The sequence below is a fragment of the Anser brachyrhynchus genome, assembly GCF_964034855.1.
Source record: "Anser brachyrhynchus genome assembly, chromosome: 2".
NCBI lineage: Eukaryota > Metazoa > Chordata > Aves > Anseriformes > Anatidae > Anser > Anser brachyrhynchus.
In genome coordinates, this window is record NC_137695.1 from 58,633,458 (window position 1) to 58,652,188 (window position 18,731).

Here is an 18,731-nt window from a genome sequence, read left to right on the forward strand (position 1 = left end):
TTTTTTGATTCCCCAATGTCACAGGTGAGCAGTGGTTTTTCTGGTGAAGAGAAGCATTGGTAAGAGGGAAACTTAGTTCAAGCAGCAAAACAGCAGAATGAGGACCATTTTTATATAACGTGCATTAGTTGTTCAGTGCGAAGTGAGTTTTTATTATGAGAGGTTACATTAAAAGTGTTATCTTAGGTTCTGACATTGTGTTTTTCAAGGAATTTGTAATGCAAATAATAAGAACTTTTGGGTTAAACCCTCCTATAAACTTCCCTCTCCCCCCAGCTAAACCACAAATAGAAGTGTCTAGTTGGCTGTCAATTATAACAATCAAAAGTGAGAGTTGAGTGTAAGTATACTGATGAAAATAAGATTACAGACACCTAATGCTTATTAAAATTAAGCAGATCTTGTGGCATTAGTCATTTTCGTATTATAAAGGCATTATAAAAAAAAAAAAAGCCTTGGTAATCCAAAAGCCATGTGACTATTGGTATGTTTACAATAGCATTTTATTTTGGATCAAGAATATTCTATTGAAGCAAGTCTTCTGCCTGTGTACTATGCTTTGCTTTAAATTGCCGAGTGGTTTTGGTATATATAAACTAATCTCCCTGTGGATGAAATTAAAAACATGCTTCAGAACTTACTCTCCTACTGCTAATGCGTATTTATTGTACAGGACCAGACTAGACCAAACCTGAAGTAGTCTTCCTCCCTCTTTTCCTTCCCAAAACATGTAGTGTGAATATCATACTTTCAGCATCACCAGTTTTGCTCTATAGAACTGATTTTAGTATGCCATGCTACTTGCTAATATAGTATATGTGTAGATAGTGTACAATCGTTGAGTTGCCAGTGAAACTCAGTTGATAGAATCTTGTCTTGTGAGACAGAAGTGAACTCTAGATACCAATTCCCACATCAGCCAGTAAACTGTGTATTAGGAACTGGACCTGTATGTTAGGTAGGCAACGAGAGGGTTGGTGTTTTTTGTTCTTTTAATGCTTAAAAATAAATAAATAAATAAAAAGGACTTCAGAGCATCAAGCATCTAAGGAACTCATTCTCATGTGATTTTGCTCCTCAGTGTCTCAGTTTATTTATTTATTTATTTATTTATTTTGTTAATAGCCATTTATTTCATTTCTGATGGGGACGTTGTTCCAGTTGAGTATGTTTGTGAAGTGGGTGGTAGCTCCTATTTAAAAAAAAAAAAAAAAAAAACTCTGAAAGCAAGAGTTCCTTTAAATAAACTAGCAAGAATATTTGTAGTAACAAGCAAGTAGTTCTTCCCAGAGTTTCAGTTTTGGAATTAACACTCGGGGACGGGTGCTTCCTTGGCAGAAAATTATGTATATTCCTTGCTGATTCCCCAAACTCCTTTATCTTAGTTCTAAAATTCCCAGTTCTCTGTATTTAGGTAACATCTGAGTATGTGCTGAGCACCTCTTTGCTTTTTCATAAACGCAAGGTCAAAAAAAAAATAGGCAGCACATTGTCATTCATTTAGTGGAAACTCTGCTTCAGTCTTTGGATTATGTAGCCCACTATGACCACAGTAAATATGCTGATGACTTTGAGCATTTTTCAGTGTTAAAGAAACAGCTAATTGTGGCTCTAAGACTAACGCAATAGAATGAACAATGTTTTACTAAGAAGATTTCTGAGGTTGCAGTGGGCAGTTAGAATACTTTTCCTTTTGGTGTATTCAATTCTACCATCAGTTTCTGCCGTTGGAGACATCAGAAGATACCATTCTAAGGTCCTTTCTCTCTCACGGATGTAAAACCAGAATACTTTGGTTGTAATCAGTGATTTTTCCTACATAAAAAGAAGAATGTGGGTTACTTCAGTAGAGTAGTATTCTTTAAATAGTTATGTTTCTAATTTAAGGAATATCCATATTAAAACCTTTTTTTCCACTTGTTTGCTAAAATTGCCTACTGAAATTTATTCCATTGTATGCTAGTTTCTGCTTATGTCGTAATGAATACCTTTATAAGCTGACTTATTAATTGTCCTGTGATCGTGAAATCTGTTTCACCAATAGAAGAAGTACCCATTCCAACCTTTCTTTGACTTAATAACCTTTAGCACCATGCAGGTGCCAAGTCTTTCAATCCACACAGTATGTTAAGAAAATCTTTAAGTGAAAAACTGATTATTTCTGATTATTTGGTGGACTGCATTTCAATTGAATAGAAGAGTTTAACATACTCATTAAAAAAAAAAAATCAACAGGTTGCTTCAGTAATTGTGCTTTGCTTATCTGTAGCAATACCCTTATCTATCTTCACTGCAGTTTTGCGTGAGCATTATTTTGTTGTGTTTGCTGTTTTCAGGAACTGCTTTTTTAGGTTTTGTTATGAGATGCTCCCACTAAATATAACTTCTCTGGTACTCTTAGAATCACAATTTCAATGTTAATTCTTCTACAGCACAAGAAACTTTAACTGCCATATGGAGAACAGCCTCAGCTGTCTTTTGTCAGTGTTGATATTTTGGAATTGTGAAAAAATTCCATGTCCCATCCCACATGCTCTGACACTTAAGAAGGCAGTGACTATTGATTTAAAAAATGGATCTGTGGGGCAGGAACTTACTGATTGATGGTACTGGAAACCAAATCACTTGCTTTTTTTTTTTTTTTATTTAATCCTGGAAAATTGACTGGTGCGAGAGCAGCAATGTGAGTGTCTGTGCACTGTCCATACAGGAAGGAATTTTCAGAGGGATCATTCTGAGCTTTTCTCTCAGGAGCTTGTATTTCTGGACTCACATGTATGTGATCAGAAATATCTGTAGCCCAAATCTCTGCAGTATCTTTTGCAAGGATCTTGATTAATATCTTCGATATCTAGATGTATTTCTACAAGTGCAGAGATTTTCTGAAAATGTGTAACTGTCTTCCAACTTTCAACTTTATACTTTAAACTCACAAACTACTTTACTAGTGGTAAAATCCCTGATCCCTCATACTACCTGCCTCCTCTTCTTCCTCTGTGCTAAACCTGCCTCTCTTAGTGGAAGACTCTTGACAGACCATTGGAAAGGAAAGGAATGGCTCTTCTACAGACAGGCAGTAAAATACAAAAATACAACTAATATTGCTCAGCAGAAGGTCCTTTCTGTGGCTGAAGTTCTGACTTGGGAGTCGTACTTCGCTAGCACCTTGAGGCATGACAGTATCTGAGCACAGGAAATCCCCCTGTGGTGTGGTACTGCTTACATCATTTCACAAAGAATGAGTACAGCAGTGGTCTTTCCCAGAGGCTTCTCTGTTTGAAGTAATGAAAGCCTTTTTCCCTCTGAAAATTCAATAGCCAGAAGCCTCACAGTATGTGGAATAGCTTCTAGTGATATTATTTGAACACTGAAGGGAAACAAAGAAGGGGCATATATTGTGTTATTGTTTCCCAGACAAAAGATTGTATTTAAAAATATATATGCCTTTTGAATATGCTTTGTGGCAGACATAGAGCTTGAAGACTGGCATATGACAAGGGGAAATCAATAAAAAATGCATAATGATATTACAAATATTTATAGAATAGCTAGATAAGTATAATATGACAGAGAAGCCACGATGGCTTTTAGAACAGAAAATGTGTGCTCTAAGCCATCCTAGAATTATTCTGAGTTAAAACGGGGTATAAAGGCATTACATAGGCTGACAGAGAAGCTCACTCCACCTTTGATTAAAATCCTTTCTAAGCAAAGCTTAGTCAAAGAACGTGGCTAAAGAGAAGTTGGAAAGCAGAAGGGAAATAACAGTTTTCAGAAAGGAAGGGATTGTTCAATGACGGTCCCCATGGGACACAAAGGAAATGTTGGTTGATTTGCAACCGCAGAAAGTAAGGAAGTAGTTCTCTCTGTTTGTGCGGGATTAAAAAGCTCCATCTTTTTCCAAAGACTGTGAGTTTTCCAAGTCTGCTCAAAAATATGGATGAATGTTTTTTTTTCTTAACCACAATTTTTGCATATAGCTGGCCGTTGATGTAGTTGTTAATGCACCTGTTAATATGTACATCTAGGAGTTATGCATGTCAGACTGAAAACAGTAAATAGGACAAGAAGTGGGTAAGAATGGAGATGAACAAATTTGGTTCCCTGAATACATGTAGAAATTTCCTACAGCCATCCTTCTGTCCTGTCCTGTAAAAATTTGTCATTACCGTCTGGCCAGTTCCACAGGTCAGACACTACGAGAGGACTTACATTGTGGTGCTTGGCTGCATTCATCCTCTGTGTTGATGTAAACACCAAGAATACACTGGAGGTTTTGTGTGGAGGAATTTATTCTTTTCTGCTTGTGCTGCAGATGGCTGAATTTGCTCAGTCGGCAAAAGCTGCAAGAAAAGTACATAATGAAAGAAATTTATACTAAAAATGGAAGAAAAAGAAAAGCCAGCAAAAGCTTCTTCAGTGTAGATATCCATATCTGGGGACAAGATATTTTTGCTGCTGAAATCTTGCTTACAGAATTCTCTTTCCCATTAGTCCAAACAGAGCACAATTTTGCTAATGGTTGGGTCAGGGTGCTAATTATCTATGTGAAAAATGGATGGGCAGACAGTCCAGGAGATAGATGCTTCCTAATTTGTTAAGGGTTTTAAAGATAAATGGCCTTGAAGTAAATTTGTTTTCAAATGAATAGCCACTAGAGTGCTGAGAGCAGTGGCAAAGTGAGCTCTCATCAGGTTTTCTCAGAGTGATGGATGCTGCATATTCTGTCCACTGACGTGGTCTTTGCCATCAGAAGTCCCAACTTATTAATAGCTTCTAGGGCAATGGTTGTAAATTATTGCAGCCCAATTTTATTACTGTTTTACATCTACCAAGGACTGAGCCCTTTATGTAGCTTTATATTAACTCAGTGAGCACCATTAAAATACTGACATTTAGGTTCATTTTGGTAGCATTACCCATAGCATTCTATCATGCATTAATTGCAGAGGTTTGAAATGACTGGAATGTTTCCTTTTCTAAAAGCACAAGAAAAAAGTTTACATTTCTCCCCCACTGCAACCCATGACTTTGCTGAAAAAGAAAAAAAAATTCTCCTAATTGTATGCTCTGGAGGCATCTACTTCTTTGCTTCTTTGCAACCATTGAGCAAATAATAAGAAGCAGCCCTTACGGGCTTCATTGGGCTCTTGGAAGTGTCGCCTCTGAAAATCAGCCTCTGAAGTCTCACTGCGGACACCTACATCTAGGGCTCCGACCTCAAAAACATATCTTAATGTATAGCAAGAGTCCTCCTAATGAGCAACAAAAGCTAAAATCTTATGCATTTCCATATGCTGATATGGCTTAAGGGTTTAAAACAGACAGAGAAATGCCTTCTGTGATTCACAGCAGGAACACGTTTATAGCATCCATGTCTATTTGTATTATCATATCACTGTAAGAACCTGCAATGTTCACTGGCTCTTTTCAGTGGAGGGCACCACTAGATGATTATGTTTAATATAAGGAGTTGGCAGCCTTTCTCACTTAACCATCATTAGGAGATCTGCTGCTGAGGTCCCATTTTGTGAGGCAGCTGGAAATTGGCACTTAGTTTGAATGTATTGTTTTTTACCTTTCTCTTCAAGGGCAAGGCAACACTGTTCAGACTAAGCAAAAAAGAAGGTTTTCTTACTCTCCTTTGTTTACTTGGTCCTCTGACCCCTCCAATCTTTTCAAAGTAAATTTACTCCCCTATATGTACATGAATTAAATAGAAATGTGGACCATATCATCAAAGATGCAAGTGTATGACTTGAGGGAAGGTATTTAAAAGGACCACACAGAAGGTATCTATGGTAAACTTGCAGACTTTTTACAGGAGTAAAAATTATCTAGGTCTTCGGTACCGTATCTCTACACTACTGGGGGACAATACTATCACTTCTGTTTTACAGATAAGGGAACGGAGACATATAAGATATGTGCATATACAGATAAGGAACGGAGGTCAGCGGAAAAGCCCAAGGTGATTGAAAGGCGAGATACGGAATAGGGGTGCTCTGTTCTCCTAATCCTCTATTCAGGCTGCCATTCATGATTTTAACTATTGTCCTCTTTCCACTCTCACCCCAAAACATTCCCGCATCTTCAGGAGTTTCAATACCTGTATTTTCCCTGGTAATGTTGTATGGCTTCAGCCACAGCTTCACCTGTAGCCTTTCTACCTCCTGCTGTACTGGATCCACTCAAAAGCCTGAAAGGCTTTCTAGTTACAGAGGCTGTCTATTTCAATTACAGTAGTTTCATATGACCAAATAATACTTCATTAACCTGATTGCCTAAGGATATCAAGCTCCAGGGGAAACTGATATTCCTATATGATAGCCAAGATAATTAAGAAGTGAAGTAATGCAAATCCCAGTACAAGCAACTGTAATAAGACAGGGGATGTATTTACTCTTTGAAGCCAAATTGTGCGGTATCTTAAATCCTTTTATTTTAAGGCTCCTATATTTGTAGATTTATTTTCATCCCTCACAGTGGACATATTGCTAGGACAGGGTGCTTTAGCAGCCTATTCAGACTAGTGGAGCAGTTCAGCTTGCTGGGAAATCCAGTGAGTTCCAGTGAAATCCAGTGAGTCTGTGGCATCACCTCGATAACACAGGCTAAAGAACACATTTGCTTCGACTAACTTTGATTTTGAGCTCCTTGGATATGACTTTTTGTTCCGCGTTTGTAAAGCAACTACTGCAGTGGCTGTACTGTGACTGAAGCTTCGAGATGATACGATAACACAGGGACAGAAGCCACTGATGTCAGTAAGAGTTCTGCATCCCCTGGGATAGTGGACTGTTGAACCTAGATTAGAGACAAGTTCATTCTGAGATAGCCACAGCCTCCCCTGTTAACAGAGGCCATGGCAAAGCTAATATCAGTAAATGCTGCATTCAGCTGGCACCAACAAGCAGGAGATTAAATGAGAGAGCTATATAGATGAGGGGTCCTGTTGAGGGTGGCCTTCAGTGGATAACAGTCTCTTATAAATGAAAAGTTTTTTAGCAAAGCCCTACCAAGTAAAAGGTGCCTAATTAAGTTCTGGCTGCTTCTGTATCTGAAAACGATGAAACCTGAGAAGCAATGAAATGAGTGGAGTTGCTCTGAGGTAGCTGGACTAAAATTAAATGTGGCAAAAGAAAAGAAAAAAAAGCAAAAAAAATCAATATTCTTGCTAATAAGAGTCAACATTTATCTTACAGGAAACCTGAAGTTTTGCCTTCTGATTCTGAACCAGCCTTTCAACAAAGGTCATTTTCATTGTCTGTGGAGCAAAGGTAATAATAACTTACATATATCTTCATTTGCTTATTTACTTGGCTGCTACCTGGCTAATGAACTTCAAGTCTGTTGAATTGCTATGTGGCAATTTCCTCTAACTAGAGCAACCTTCTGGTGAGGGTGCGAATCAGCAGAATATGTCCCTTGTTGCAGAATGCAGCAAGTGAACTGATTATGCAAATTCTGCTTCTCTGCATTGCTTACGTCAGTGGGAACTTTGTGAACTGATCTGTGAAAGATTCTTTAGCTTTTGAGAAGCATCTTAGGAGTGATCATTGTTTTGCTGACAAAGTGTAGTAGATCAATGGTGCATTTAAAAGTCTGGGAGCAAGCATTCCTTTAAAGGTCATCAGTGAAATGTGTTAATTTTAATCAAAATAAAATGAACCGTGTAGGTATTATGTTGTGAAAGTGGTGGGAATTTGTGTGTATGTCAGAAATATGCAAATCAAATTTCACTACCCTTTTGTTTAATATGCACAGTGCTAATCAGCTCTGGTACGATAGCTGCAAATTTACTGACATTTTTTGGAGATGTATAAATCTTTAAAAGCTTGGAGCTATTAATTCCTCCAGTGCACAAATGTAGTCCTTCAGAAGCTTTGTGACAAACCACGGGAAATGTCTCTAACTTGTTACCAGGCTGGGAACCTTGCAGAGAGATTCCTTGTAACTAACTGGGGCAGATAGCACTAGTTCATTTCACCATAGGCATGGGGTCCAGTAGGGGGTAGCTGCACAGTTAAAAAGGAATTGGAGTAAGAGACAAAGTAGGGAGAATGTATTCATATCACCTAATTCCAGCTAGCCTAAAATAGTTGCCTATCTAGACACAGGAGATAAAAAAGAATGGAAACTTGCACGGGATGATTCAAAGCATCTGAATGAGTATTGTGTCTCAAATGGGCTCTGTTTAGCTTGCAGTGTCAGACCGTGCTCGGTGGAAGGACTGTCAGCTCTATTTGCTATATTTTCTAGATGCGATTTTAAGTATTTTTTCATTTAAAAAGATACACTGAAAGTACATATTCTGCATTAAATACTGAAAAGAAGAAGGGTATTTGTCTTCTTATTTCACCCCAGCTTTCCTCTGTTCTGAGGGTTGAGGTTGGAAAACAGCAAACAAGACCAGTTACAGAATGGCAGCATGTAGTGTACTGTAGTATGATAGGTACGTTGCTTTTATGCTCTGTTATGTTAAACCAGACTTTTTTGTCTGTCCTTTGGAATTTTAAGTTTTCCTCTTGCAATCAAATCTCTGCAGAGTAACTCTTGGGGCATGGAGTGCTTCTTACTGTAACACTAATGGGCCCTTAGCTGTAGTGCTTCAGTGAAGGACTGGGATGAGAAGTCGAATAAAATTGAGTAGACTACAGAATGTCTTGCTTGAGACTACCACAGTGGGTTTCTGTCCTCTGAGCATAACTACAGTGAAAGTAATTACTGGTGCTGCGGATAGTTTTTTCAAAGTGCCTGTGCAAGTTAGGAGCAGAAGTCCTATTTAAGCTGATAGGACTTGTGCTGGTAGGTTACCTCCAGAAATAGGTGGATATTTTCTGTCTAAGCAAAACAAGAGAGGAAGATGGTGTTTTTTTCAAAACATCTCAGCTTCAGTAAACCTTAGCTGTGAATCCAGGACAAGATTCTGGTAACACCTGATTGACAGTCCTCATAGGCTGCTGTAGGCATCAGCAATCTTGTGGCTCCTGGACCCTGGCCCTGAAAGAGTCTCTGCAGAGAGCTGTTTCACGACTAGGAGACCCTGGGGTTTTGGTACGTGAACTGAAAGAATTTTGGAAAGAATGAAACATCCTCAGAAACAGCGCCTGATCACCAGCTGTACTTCCTTGATATCTCATAAAAATTCTAGTGTTTGTGAGTAATGAGAAGGAAACAGTAGGGCTGTTGATCCACAAAATATTGCCAGCTACACAAATCATGAAAAAAGGGAGAGAAAAGTGTAAGGAAAAAAAATATGGACGAACTTCTTAAAGTTACTGCAATCTTGGATGTTATACTGAGTACAGAATGCTGAGACAGAAGTGTTATTTTCAAGTAGCTTGTGTCCTTCTATCAAAATAACTTGTCTCATTAGACCTGTCACTTTAGCATCAAGTAAAAATGAAGGTGTGATGTGATATGTCCTCAGTTTAAAAAAAAATCACATTGATAAGTGTGGCTATTCTAGGCTAAAATCATCCCAGGTGTAACTTCTCTTGACCTCAAGAAAAAGTGGTTGCAGCTAATTAGCCTTTGGTTTATTACAGACTTGTATGAAATCTATTTTTACTGACATACTTTGAAAAGAACTATTTCGATCAGTGCAAGTTTGCATGAACTTCCCTCCCTGTGCTTTGGGAAGGACACTGAAATCTGAATTCCGTGCTTACAGGGGACATTTAGCAGCTTTTACAACTCTTACCATACAAGCATGCAAAGAGTCAATAGTGAGGTACCGTAAGCTGAAGATTTCCATGATTTTCTTTTATTATATTCATTAATGTCGTTAACCAGGCTAGATGTTCCCTTTGTGTTAGGTACAGTCAGCAATATCTAGATTTAGATAGTGCTGTCCTAAAGGATGAAACGTTGGAGCAGGGTGTTATTCAAAATCAGAATATAGAGTAAAATGGCAGAAAATGCTGGTGGTTCGATGAAATGTTGGGTGTACTAGGGAGGGACAAAACAAGTTGAAAAAAAAATTGAAGAGAATAGGTGGCTAAAGGGGAGCAGGTGAAGGAAAACAGACTCATGACAAGTGAAGCTGATATGAAGACACTGAATATGGGAAGGTGAGGTGGATACAGAGAACTGAGAATAGACTATGAGTAAGCACAAGGCTGGGAACGTCATTCAAATCCATCAAAAGTTCTCTGAATATAGCTCTTACTGTAGCTATTTTTACCAGTGGAAGTGGTACAGCTTTCTTCGGAGTCCTTATCCTAGTTGTGGAAAATATGTGGAAGAGTCTGGCCACTGCTTTTCTCAGAGCTGCACATTTTTTGTGTTTAGGAGGTTCCTATAAGGAATACCTGGTTCAGTGGGGCCTTACCTTAACCTTATAACGTATCATACATTTCTGTTTGTATTTCAATGATGTTTGTAACTCCTGGTTTGATTCCTGTTTCTCCCCAGAAATGGCCAGGGAAAAATTTTGAACATACATTAGTCTGCAGTACTACGTTGTAAGTGCTTTCAAATGTAAATATATCTTTAACAGAAATTACTGTGAGTTGAAAGAAATTACTGTGAGTTGAATGTCTGAAACTCTCTCTTTAATAAGTTTGAAAAATAAGGAAGCCCATGTTTTAGTGGCTGAAAAAAAAAAAAAAAGGAAGCTTTATGAAGAGTAAATGAAAATTCCTGAGATTTTTGAATCTGCTCTTTAAAATCTTTAATAAAAAATTCACTTACATACTTGTTATTTATTGGTAGTTCAATGAAGGTGCAAGTGCCAGATTCTGCACCTTGGAAGGGGCTGCACTGGCTATACGTACAGACTCAGGGATGAGAGGCTGGAGAGCAGCTTGGCGGAAAAGGGTCTGGGGATTCTGGTGGATAGCTAGTTGAATATGAGTCAACAGCATGCCCTGGCAGCCAGAAGGGCCAAACATGTCCTGGGGTGCATTAGCACAGCGTTGCTCACCAGTTGAGGGAAGGGATTGTCCCTTTCTGCTGTGCACTGGTGCAGCCTCACCTCGAGTACTGTGTGCAGTTTTGGGTGCCACAGTATAAAAATGACATAAAACTATTAGAGAGTGCCCAAAGGAGAGCTATGAAGATGGTGAGGAGCCTAGAGGGCAAGATGTATGAGGAGCAGCTGAGGTTCCTTGGTTTGCTCAGCCCAGAGCAGAGCAGGCCAAGGGGAGGCCTCATGGCGGCCTGCAGCTCCCTCACGAGGGGAGCGGAGGGGCAGGCGCTGAGCTCTGCTCTCTGGGGACAGCGACAGGACCCGAGGGAACGGCATGGAGCTGGGACAGGGGAGGGTCAGGCGGGGTGTTAGGGAAAGGTTCTGCACCCAGAGGGTGGTCGGGCACTGGGACAGGCTCCCCGGGGCGCAGTGGTCACAGCACCGAGCCTGCTGGAGATCAAGAAGTGTTTGGACAACACTCTCAGACACACGGTCTGATTTTTTGGGTGGTCCTTTGGGGACCCAGGAGTTGGACTTGATGATCCTTGTAGGTCCATTCCAACTCAGGATATTGTGTGATTTATGCCAAGAATTTCAACAATGTCTAGCGATTGCAAGTGCTTCTGTATTTTTATTTATTTATTTATTTATTTATCGTCTCCATAGTAAAGTATTAGGAAAGGGGCAAAATTATTGCAATGCTAAGAAATCACCTGGGTAAAATTGTCTCATGATCAGGATCTGAAAATTGTTTCTTGTTTCTGAAAACATTTCCCTTAAAAGCTATAATACTCAAACGATCCAGAATTGTCTGCATGTCCTCGCTTGATGGTAGCATGCTAAGTGGCTCTACATCGTAGAGTACTTTTTGTTCTTGAAATATTGACAGCCAGTTATAAAGAGCAGGAAGTTATGCTCTGAAAAATAAAATTATTTTAAGAATTGGAGTAATATGACAATGTTCTACAGCAATCTGATGAAGTTCCCATCCATGCTGTATTTCTGGAAATGTCAAGGTGCTGTTAAATAACATCTTCAGATATACTACTGGAGAAAGACATATTACAATAGGTTTTTTCCATAGGTTCCATTTAACTTCTAGCAGAGTATTCTTGCATCCAAGTGCTTACTGATAAACACAGCTGCAGAATTAAAATATTGGCTAATCCAGTCCCGCTTAGCTGAAGAGGAAGGCTATTACACTTATACATTATGGTAAGGAAACATGTCCATGGGCATTTTTCAATCTCTGAAATGGTTGTGACACATTAGTCACTGTATCTTTCTCAGAAGTATTCTGCAAATAAAGGTTGTCCAGGAAAGCTTTAAATCAAACAGAATATCAAGCATTCATTTAAAAATGACCCTGACTGATGTACTAGAATAAACTACCAACATCCTTTTGGAGTGGGCTAACTGAATACTGACTTGTGGGATGTGTAAAGTTGGATAAGCAGACAGTAAGGAGACATGATTGTATCAGTCCTTTCTTTTTTAAAATCTATGAGACTGGGCTGCAAAAATGTCTGTCAATTATGACTTCTTCCCTAAATAGTCTCTTTCATGGACCATTCCTTAAGGAATTTGGAGTCTAGCTATGTCTCCTTACTCAGCTGCCCTACCAGTTATTTCTCTGTAGGCTTAATGTATGAATGTGGAGGAAGTCCAGCAAGATAAAAAGCTTGTTGTTCACCATAGAGATTTCAGCTCTTTATTTTTGGGGATCTGTATATTGAGATAGCAGAAAGCAGACTTCTACAGCAGCAGTGCAATATACCCAAATCTGAACTTGTTTTAGACTGTCTTCACTTAAATAGTATTTTCTTACACTAAATCTATTGTGAGTGCTATCCATAAATCGAGGTGGGTGTTTTTTGGCTTTGTTTCTTCAAATTTCCATCTCTAGCAACTTCGATTGTTGTAAAAGATACTGGATTTTAAATAGTATCTTGACTGTGAGGAAACTTTCCTGTCAAATTCAGCCTACTGTTTGGTGAAAATGCTGCTAATGAATGAATTGTTAGCACCTGGAGGTGGCTGCAGATTACAAAATACTTCCTGAGGAATCAAGTAAGGAAAGGTGTTAATTTGTATCATGAATTTCAGTCATCTGTCTTTAAATGCCTCATGCTTCCATTCATTTTATGTTGCTTTTGTCTTCAATATAATTGGTGACTGATATTTTGAGTGTCTTCTGTTGAGGTCCAAAAGCTGCGTATATAAATGTAAATACAAACGGCAAAGCAAAGCTCAGGCAAATACACCGAGCGAAAGGTAACAGATCAGTTAGAACAGCTTGAATGTCTCAGAGCAAAGAACAGGGTCCTGGAGTTTAACAAGAGGGAAATAACCTTATTTTCCCTGGTAACATTTTTTCTTCTCCATGATTGATACCTTTTCCTCCATTGTCTTTAGTGATTGAACTAAACATCTGGAATTACTGGTACGAACCACCATTCACTTGCCCTCTTACCTGTCAGCAATGAACTTGCCTTGTTGGCATATGCTGAACTTTTTTCTCACCTTTTATTTTCATTTCTTGTTGAACTTGTAATATATCTCAAATTTGTACTAGGCCCAGAATTGGCAGCTGGCATAAAGCTTCAGTGAATTTAGAGCAGCCTCTATTAATAAATAGGAGAATGTTCATAAAAATGGTGATTGGGATGTCGCATGGACTTGTATGCTTTATTGCAGTTTCCAGCAGGCATCGAGAGGAGCAGTAACTCTTACCGTTGGCCTCAGCTAAACTACTCTGTTTTCCCCAGAGTAATATTAGCCTCCTGATAAGTCAACAATGAAGTTCATTTTTCCGAATTTGAATCAGAAGACCAATGAAATTTCTAGTTTGTATCTGGTAACTTAAATGTGCTGTTCAGCACCGACTGAGGTAGATTTAAACAACATTTTCTTACGGTGGTGTACCTGATGCTGGACTGCCTGCAGTGAGCTAACATCCTTCAATTGCAGCAATCTGAGGACAGTTATTTCAAGTGTTCTTGAGGGTAGGGGACCTAGGTTATATTACAGGAACAAGAAAATCTGGCCTAGATTAGGGTTGGCTAGCACCATGCTTTAAGCTTGGAAACTAAACAATATCATTCTTAGGACCTGCAGCAGTTTTGCACTAGCTGAGATTTTGGGCACAGTTTCACCAGACCAAGTTTTGCCCATTACTCAGTGTATAACCTTGACCTCTACCAGTTTTCAGTGATGAGCTAAAGGTTTACAGTTCTCTTCACAAAACTCAGCTTAAAAGCTCAGAGATACAGTACACTTCTCTCATTTGTGACATGTATATTGTTAGTGCCTTTCCAGCTCAGAATCAGATCTCTCAAGAGGTAGTCCAAGTGTATGGATGTTTTGAAAAGTAGCTATTATTGATTTCTGCAAACTTTTAGATACTTCTTGGCAAAAGTGAGAGCTGGATCTTCCCAGCCTTCTGCACAATTCAAGTTCCCTCATCGTAGTAGTAGCTGTGATAGAATGAGGTCTTCAGGTAAAATTTGAGACACATAAGACTGCATTTTTTATTGATTTTAATTCTCTGCAAATCCACCAACAGGAAATTCTGAGATCTAAAAGGAATTTTTGTTTGTTTAATGAATTTGAGATTTTTTTTTGAAAATTGAAAAAAAAATGAGTAATTAAGATCCCCCTCTGTGATGCTTTGAAAAGCTAAACCCTGCTGTGCATAAGTTCAGAGCAACAGAACAATAGAGAATTGCTTTGAAGTACTAGTGAAAAGCATAACAGATGATTACAGCAGAAGAAAAAAAACGGGAGGTTATTACAGTGCTTTTTTCTATTGAGCTGGGATGCAAATCCCATTAGGGGACTTCTATTGTCAAAAGTTTTCTTATATAAAAGCCTTTGATAGCATCATACTATATATCCTGTTACCATGTTTCCCAGAGGACAGCTGAAAGAAGGAGCTTTGGAAAATAATGTCAGGAGGATGCTTTAAAGCACCCCAAGCAAAAAGGGAGACATAAGGCAATAGAAAAAAAGACCATTAATAGCTCACTTTGTTAGTGGTTCAACAAGAGGAATGGTCCTGGCAATGAACGCAGGGACTAGGGGCGAATGCAAGAGGTTAGCATAAGTAAGACGCGTGACAGAAAAGAGAAGGTTCCTAACCCCATAAAAGAAACACTTGTTTTTTCACTGCCTCAAGCTACACAGTGAAAAGTGTTTAAAAAGATGTGTTCTCTGGGAGTCACTGCAGGGCAAAAGTGTTATTTTCATAGCTAGAGCTTAGTGTGAATCCACTACTAGGCGGAAGATGTAAGATCTTGTAAAAGTTTGAAGTTTTTGAGGGTTGCTGATGTCAGACTTCTCACTGTTTACAATGGCCTTTGGATCAAACTGTTGTTTTATAGTCTGTCTTTCTTCTCTTATTCCAGGGTTGCTTCAGGGCAGACAAAATTTTTTTTTTGTTGTTTTTTTTTGTTTGTTTTTTGTAAAAAGCCTCCCTCAGACAAACTGACACTGTACCACCTCACCATTAGCTTTGGCCCAGCGGTTTTATTTAAATGATGATTTCTTTTTAAGTGCATCTCCTCATTTTACATTATCTAAATATGGTTATGCTTTCAGCCTTTTAATTTCAAGAGTTTTGATTACTGTATTACCATGATAATAAGAACAAGCAAGTTGGATAGTGAACAGTTTAGCTCTTCAGTACTAAGTTGAGACTATGAACGTACTTATTGGATACAGGGCTGATGGAATATGCAGCCTGCACTGCCTTCAATGCCTGAAGGGACATCAGTAGTTGGAGAAGATGCATGTTGGATTGCTCTTTTTCTTATCTAAATGGTTTACGTGCTGTTTTGTGCTCACACATGGTATCAGATATTAAATTGAACTTTAAAATCATGCAAGTCAGAAAATAGCTTTTCAGTTCTAATCATTGTCTCTGCTCTTTTGTACAGGTAGGCTGTTTTGTTAGATTATAGCAGTACCTAAATGTGATAATGTGATGCTAAAAATAGTACATGCATCTACACTTTGAAAACAGCATAGTGAGGTTTTTTTTGTAATATGCAATTGTTTAGATATTATATGCTAAGTTGTGTGGCAAGCAAAGTTCTAAAATGTTGGTCTTGTGTCAAAGGCAGCTGCTGTATGGTATAGAGCATGAATGCTCAGTTGTTTGCCTTCTCCTTATTATTAGAACGTTGGAGTATTAGTTGTTTTTTTCAGCCTTGGTTCTTTCTGATTGCACCAAAGATTTTTTTATGGAAATGCATGAAGTGCTATTTGACCGACTTTGATTTGGTTTCATGTATTTATAGCAGCCAAAAATTTAAAAATGTCAAAATGGGACTGGTATTGTGGCAATTAGCAGCTTTCCTCTCCCAAGTTCACAATTCCGTATCGAATACACTGAAGAGAGATGGTGACATATGGTAGTCTGACTTAGTTTCATTGACAGTGAATCACATTGGATTGGAAAGAAAAGAATGCCATAGATTTCTCATTCTGGAAAATCCCATTGGCCTCAGAAATAGCAGGCACAACCCATAATTTTTAGAAGTGTTTTATCATCATCTTCCATTGTTGGAAGTTTTATGACTTGGAGCATGATGTAACGGCTCTTGATATCAATATTTCTTCAGTTACTTTGAGTTAATTTGGTTCACACCTTCACAAAAATCTTGCTGGAGGGTGAGCACTTCACAAAAATCTTGCTTTAAAGATAGCCCGCTCCTGTGTTTGCTGAAATCAGTTTGAACATTAACTCAGACGTGCTAGATAAGGTATTAACATCACGAGAATGAATGTTGGTTCAGTGTAAGCTGAACTAGCACTGAAGTAGTTCAGGGCCGTAGAGTATGAATATTATCCAATTTGAATTTCTTTCCAAAAATTCCTAATCTTCCAAACTTCAACCTGCTACTGCCGGTGTTCAGAGCCCAGGCTCTGACTCCATGGGACTTCTGTTTCTAGCAGTCTAGGCGTTTTGCTTAAGTCTGAACATGCACTTGTCTTTCAACTTTGTAGTATTCCATGCACTTTGCATTAGTTCCTAGCTTCCCGTAGTCCGTACTGTTAGTTCGTTTTGTGTTTGTGAGGTGTAAGATACGAATAGTAGATAGTTGGGTCAGACTAGATGATAAAGTCTGGAACATCCCTCTAGAAACGTGTTTAATTCAAAGAGGGATGGAGGAGGAACTGTGTTGACTTTGCAAATCTTTGAAAAGGCCCACATATTTTGAAGATAAAGAACTGGAGAGGCTCAGAATGCCTCTACGCTGCGTTATTTGGCATGACTGCAAGCAAACAGCAGGACAAAGCTGCAGTACAGTTTAGTCTCTCAAAGTGTAAAATCTGCAAGTTTAAAAAAGTTAGAAGCCAGGAGAAGAACTTACTAGGAAGGCCTACGTTGTAGAAGTATTGAAATGATCTCACTCCAATTTTCATAGCTGTTTTTGCTTCAGTTAAAGGAATTTTTCTCATGTTCCTTTCAGATGATAGTAAGGCTGAATAATAGAATTGTTGTTGGTTTCATAACGTGTGGAAAATAGCAAACTCTGTGATAGATATGACATTTTAGGAAGCCTCCGTGGTTATTCAGACTCAGATGTTTTCATTTCTAAAATGATGTGAAGTAATTAGGGATAAGGAATGTGATGAATGTAAGGAATTTTTTATGAGATTTCTAGAGAAAGTGATTAGTATTGGTAAATAGTTGTCAAGAAGTCACAATGTTTAGTCATTACCAAGTGCTCTGACCCGAGAGTGACACAGATCATGTCAGCTCTGTTTAGCTGAGCTCTGTAATCCTTTTGACAAATGCATGCAAGGCTGTTATCTGACATCAAAAGGTGTATCTAAATTACAAAAAAGGCTTTAAACCATCTGCAGGAACTTCTGCCTCTTCTGATGGGAATAACAGTCTCACCAAGAACTGTGGGCCTATAGGAACTTCTAAATATCGTCTAGAGCCACCTGTTTTGGTTTGCTCTACCTTCCTGCCTGCTTTTCATAATTAAAATTTATTTCTTCTTATGCTCCTTGGCTTGTGTCTTAAAGTTGTATAATTGTTTCAAAAGTTACAGTGGGACAAATACATGAGCAAATAGATGGACAGAGAGAAATGCACCTAACACACAGCACACAGCATCACTGTAGAATCCATGATCAGGTCAGACAAAGAGGGGTTACAACCAAATTTGATTCCTGGGAGTATCAACATAGTATGGAAGTAGACTGATTCTTCCAGTTTTTATATACTTTGTCCTTGGTGTTGCTGTAATATAGATAACTGTGATATTAGCAACTGCTTGGCAAAAGCTGTTATGTTCCATTTTTTGTAAATCCGTCTTTCTCTCTGCTTCCTGAAAGAGAAGAGAAAGCATAGGAGAATGGGTGAGGCACAGTAAATGTCCACTAAAAGTCACACTGACAGGGTTTAAAGTTGCACTTTCCATTCTTTTTAAGAAGTATTTCACTGTAGGGTACCCCAGTGAGATCTCACTTAACTTGGGACATTTAGCTAAAGTTTCTTAGTTTCTGAGGTCAGTTCCAGTCTTTCCCTCTTCAGTCAATGGAAAGAGAAGGAACACCTCCAAAACATAATTTATCCAACCTTAAGCTCTAAGTTGTCTCTTTGCAGAGCAGCTCAGATGTGAGGTTATTTTCTCTTCAAAGTTGGTTTCCTTGGCCAGTTTACTGCAAAATCACAAGTCAAGTGAATTTGTGCCAGGTCGTATCTATAGTTAAGCTGTGTTATTTGATCTCATCTGTCTTCTACCTCAACTCTTTGCTATTTTCCACCTCAGATCTTTCCTTTCTGTTTAGCCACAGA

The 18,731-nt window shown here is 38.6% G+C and overlaps 1 protein-coding gene across 32 annotated transcripts in view; it reads left to right on the plus strand.

Moving 5' to 3' along the window:
- TPK1 (thiamin pyrophosphokinase 1) overlaps window positions 1-18,731 on the plus strand; it is a 329,004-nt gene that overhangs the window by 54,963 nt on the left and 255,310 nt on the right. For 15 of the 32 annotated variants that reach the window (XM_080580502.1, XM_080580517.1, XM_080580491.1 and 12 more), the window contains one exon: window positions 7,206-7,280. The exons of 15 other annotated variants lie outside the window; for them this stretch is intronic. In XM_080580502.1, the coding sequence (XP_080436628.1) occupies window positions 7,206-7,280 (75 nt within the window). Of the gene's footprint in view, window positions 1-5,900; window positions 5,972-7,205; window positions 7,281-18,731 lie in introns of all 32 variants that reach the window. 2 more of the 32 variants (XM_080580490.1, XM_080580489.1) reach the window with 1 other exon arrangement.